Here is a 4919-nt window from a genome sequence, read left to right on the forward strand (position 1 = left end):
AAAAAAAAAAAAAAAAAAGAGGGAAGTGACGAATTTTATGGGGGATTCGGCCAAGGGTGCTTGTGAGGTAAAAACTCTAGTCTTTTCTTGTAATTTTTGTTATGTTTGTGATATTAGAAGCTAGAAATGGTTTGGATTTGTGGGGCTTTGATTTGGGTCCGAAAATTAGGGTTCTTGAATGGGATTTTTTTATATTGTTAAAATCTTTAGCTTCTCTTTAAGGTTTTGTCCTACCCATTGGATTCCAAGCTTGAAATCATAATGATTTGGAGGATTTAAAAATAGTCTCGTTTTAATCAAGCGGGTCGTCACAGAAATTGGTATCAGAGTGAATGGTACCAAGTTCTTTAGGGAACTTGCTACCATAGTGACTATTATATCATGAGCAGCTAGGTTCATAAAGTTGAGTCTAGTGCTAGTTTAAGAATAACGCCAGAGCTATAGGAATTTTAAAAGTTTCAAGAAAATCTAATAATTTGAAACTTTTATGAGATTATGATTGTTTTGTTTGTATGGGTGTATCGTAGATTTGCTTTATGTGCTTAGTTGCGATTTGTTGCTGTCTATGTGGTTCCTTTTGCACTGACCTGCATAATCTCGCAGACTAATGCCACCGAGACGACCGCCACGTCGTTATGGGAGGCTGAGGATTATACAGGATCATGGTGAAAGGTTACCGCCTCCACCACCTCCATCTCCCCCTCCTCCTCCACCTCCTCCTCCTCCACCGCCGGGTGTTCCTGAGATAGCACACTCCGTGGTAGAAGTAGCGCGTTGTATGGCTGAGATTATGGCCAATGGTCAACGCCAGGAGAGAAGAGAAGGGTGTCCTTCAGAGACCTTCTTTAAGCACAACTCACAAGCATTTGCAGGGCATGAAGGCCCTAGGGAAGCTGATTACTGGTTTGAAACAACACAAAAGTTTATGGTAGCCCTTAAGTGTACAGATGTAGAGATGGTAGAGTATGGGGTTTGAAACTCACAGGTGAAGCATCCAGGTGGTGGGATCCCACAAAGGCTAATCTGAAAGAACAGTTAGGAGAGGGTGTCCCAATAACATGGGCGCACTTTAAAGAGAAGTTCTACGATCAATATGTTCCTCGTGTCCAACAGTAGCTGTGGGCCAAGGAATTCCTAACCCTCACCCAGGGCAACATGACTGTCTCCCAATACTCCACAAGGTTCATGGAATTGTTGAGGTATGCCCCCACTCTTATCCCTAATGAACGGGCCAAAGCTGAAAAGTTCTTAGATGGTTTATCGACGCGCATCAAGGAGAGGATTTCTATCCTCGAAATCAAAGAATACCCGAGGGCTGTACACACCACCATGATAGCTGAGAAAGCTATTTAGGAAGCAGCTACAGAGTATGTACAGAAGAAGAGATCAATGCCTCAAACTGCGTTTCCAACCAAGAGGCAAGTTGTGGGTGGTAGTAGTTCAAGGGCATTTATGAAAAGAAGTGTTCCTCAGAGCTATGGAAGCCAGAAGAATCGCCCCTGTAGCAAGTTTGGTAAGCCTCATCATGGAGTATGCAGGGTAAAGACTGGTAGCTGTTTCCGGTGTGGGAAGACTGGCCACTACGTCAAGGACTGTCCTATGGGTACTACAGAGGGTCAAAAAGCACTAGCCGCCAGTTTTCAGCCCAAGCGACCTACTCAGGCACGTGTCTACTCTCTTACTCTAGAAAATGTTGCAACTGAAGGGAACAACGTCAATGTCGTCACAGGTACTATTCCTTTGTATGGTAAGCTTGCTTGTGTATTGTTTGACTCGGGTGCCACACATTCATTCATTTCATCCACATATTTGAAGCTATGTAATTTGAGTACAAGATCACTAGAGCGAAACATAAGTGTGTCTACACCTATTGGTAGTGCAGTGACATGTAGGAAATGTGTAGAGAATTGTCCTATTCTTGTAGGAGGGAGGACTCTACCGGCTAAATTAGCGGTGTTTGGGATGCTTGGATTCGATATCATTCTTGGTATGGATTGGCTTGCAAAGTATGGAGCCAAGATCGATTGTCAGAAGAAGGAAATAGTGTTTCATACAAGTGGTAATGAAAAATTCAGATTTTGTGGGTCTAGTGTACGAGCTACTCCGCCACTTCTCTCAGCAGTCTAAGCAAGAAGGGATGTCAGGGAAGGTGCTCAAGCTTACTTGGCTTATGTGTTAGCTAAGCCCAAGGTTGAACAGAAACTAGAAGATATACCTGTAGTACGTCACTATCCAGATGTGTTTGCTGAGGCTACGGGTTTGCCTCCGGACCGTGAGGTCGAGTTTACCATTGACTTAATACCTGGGGCTCAACCAAATCACAAAGCACCATACCGTATGGCTCTAGCTGAATTGAAAGAGTTAAAGGAGCAACTACAAGAGTTGTTAGATCGAGGTTTTATTCGTCCAAGTGTGTCTCCATAGGGAGCACCAGTTTTGTTTGTGAAGAAGAAGGATGGTTCTATGCGGTTGTGCATAGACTATCGGGAATTAAACCAGGTAACAATTAAGAATAAGTACCATTTGCCTCGAATTGATGATTTGTTTGACCAACTCAAGGGTGCTTCGGTATTCTCGAAGATAGACCTCCTATCGGGATATCATCAGCTTAGGGTACGGGAGGAAGATGTGCCGAAGACAGCTATTTGCAAGGTATGGCCACTATGAATTCTTGGTTTTGCCATTTGGTTTGACGAATGCACCGTCGGTATTTATGAATTTGATGAATCGAGTATTCCATAAGTACCTAGACTCATTTGTTGTCGTATTCATTGATGACATCTTAGTCTATTCAGCAAATCATGTAAAGCATGAAGAGCATTTTAAGACAGTGATGGAAGTACTAAAAGAAAAGAAGTTATATGCCAAGCTTAAGAAGTGTGAATTCTAGTTAGAAGAAGTAGCATTTTTGGGACATGTGATCTCTAAAGATGGGGTTTCAGTGGATCCAAGGAAGATCGAAGCAATTGTAGAATGGGAAAGACCATCAAATGCCCGGGAGATTCGTAGCTTCTTGGGATTAGCTGGTTACTACCGAAGATTCATTAAAGGATTCTCTGCTTTGTCAGGGCCTCTTACCTCTCTTACAAGGAAGAATGCCCCATATGTATGGAGCGATGAATGTGAAGCAAGCTTCCAAGAACTGAAACAGAGGTTGGTGACAGCACATGTGCTTACTCTACCTACCGAATCTATTGGGTATGTAGTCTATACGGATGCATCGTGGAAGGGATTGGGATGCGTGTTAATGCAAGAGGGCAGAGTTGTAGCATATGCCTCAAGACAACTGAAAGATCATGAAAAGAACTATCCTACTCATGACTTGGAGCTAGTAGCAGTGGTTCATGCCTTCAAGATTTGGAGGCATTATCTTTATGGTGCGTGGTGTGAAATTCACACTGATCACCAGAGTCTCAAGTACCTCTTCACATAGAAAGATCTGAATATGAGACAAAGAAGGTGGTTAGAGTTGATAAAGGATTATGATAGTCAAGTGTTTTACCATCCCGGTAAAGCCAATGTTGTGGCTGATGCGCTAAGCCGAAAATCCCGTGATGCAGAGGTTGATACATCTACAACCCTCGATGAGTTGGCGCAACAATTTGCTGTGGTACAAATTAATAGTACATTGGTCGGTGAATCACCAACCCTTGCAGCTTTGGTGGTGCAACCGTTAACCTGAGAAAGAATCAGATTAGCACAAGAGAATGATGAAGAGCTGAAAGAGCTTATAAAAGAAGCTAGGAATGGAGAAGCCCTAGAATTTCAAATCACCTCTGAGGGTATGTTGAAGACCAAAGATGACCGGACAGTTGTACCAAATGACGCCGAGTTAAGGAGAGAAATCCTTGATGAAGCACATCAAACACGGTATACAATTCACCCTGGGAATACAAAGATGTACCAAGACTTGAAAAAGAAGTTTTGGTGGCGTGGCATGAAGCGCAATGTAGCCGAGTATGTTGCACGATGTCCTTCGTTCCAACTTGTGAAAGCAGAACATCAGCAGCCGGTAGGGCCACTTCAGCCACTTGATGTCCCGATGTTGAAATGGGACCAAATCGCTATAGATTTTGTGGTTGGGTTACCTAGGGCGCCTAGTGGACAAGATGCTATATGGGTGGTTGTTGACAGGTTGACGAAGAGTGCTCACTTCCTCCCAATCAAGATCACAGACTCTTTGGAGAAGTTGGCAGAATTATATGTTCGTGAGATAGTCCGATTGCATGGAGTTCCAATTTCTATCGTGTCAGACTGAGACTCGCGGTTCACATCGAAGTTTTGGGAACGTTTGCAAGAGGCTATGGGGACTAAATTGCACTTTAGCACGGCATATCATCCACAGTCCGATGGACAATATGAGAGGACTATTCAAACCCTCGAAGATATGTTGAGGTTATGCTTGCTAGATTTCAAAGGCAATTGGATAAAATACATACCATTAGTTGAGTTCGCTTACAATAACAGTTTCCAAGCGACTATTGGTATGGCACCATATGAAGCATTGTATGGGCGTAAATGTAGATCGCCCTTGTATTGGGATGAAGTCGGTGAAAGACAACTTTTGGGTCCAGAAATGATACAAGACACAAAAGATAAGGTTGCACTAATCCGAAAGAGAATGCTTACCGCTCAAAGTAGGAAAAAGAGTTATGCGGACAAGCATCGTCGCAAGCTTGAGTTTGAGATTGGTGACCTTGTGTATATCAAGGTGTCGCCGATGAAGGGTGTTGTAAGATTTGGCAAGAAAGGGAAACTCCGTCCAAGGTATGTTGGGCCATTCCAAGTGACTGGTATTGTTAGCCCCGTGGCATATGAGTTGAGTTACTACCTAGTATGACTGGAATACATGATGTGTTTCATGTATCTCAGTTACGGAAATGTGTACACGACCCATTGCATATAATTAGCTATGAGCC

The 4919-nt window shown here is 43.2% G+C and overlaps 1 protein-coding gene across 1 annotated transcript; it reads left to right on the plus strand.

Annotated features, from left to right (window-relative positions):
* The first annotated feature begins 1389 nt into the window (after window positions 1–1389).
* LOC132174214 (uncharacterized) lies at window positions 1390–2127 on the plus strand. Its single transcript, XM_059585906.1, has one exon. It carries the CDS (start codon window positions 1390–1392, stop codon window positions 2125–2127), a length of 738 nt encoding a protein of 245 aa, XP_059441889.1.
* Window positions 2128–4919: the final 2792 nt, after the last annotated feature.

The sequence above is a fragment of the Corylus avellana genome, chromosome ca3 (assembly GCF_901000735.1).
Source record: "Corylus avellana chromosome ca3, CavTom2PMs-1.0".
NCBI lineage: Eukaryota > Viridiplantae > Streptophyta > Magnoliopsida > Fagales > Betulaceae > Corylus > Corylus avellana.

What these genes read in the sequence shown, in the direction of transcription:
- LOC132174214 (XM_059585906.1), top strand. Translation starts at nt 1,390, where the DNA reads ATGCCTCAAACTGCGTTTCCAACCAAGAGGCAAGTTGTGGGTGGTAGT.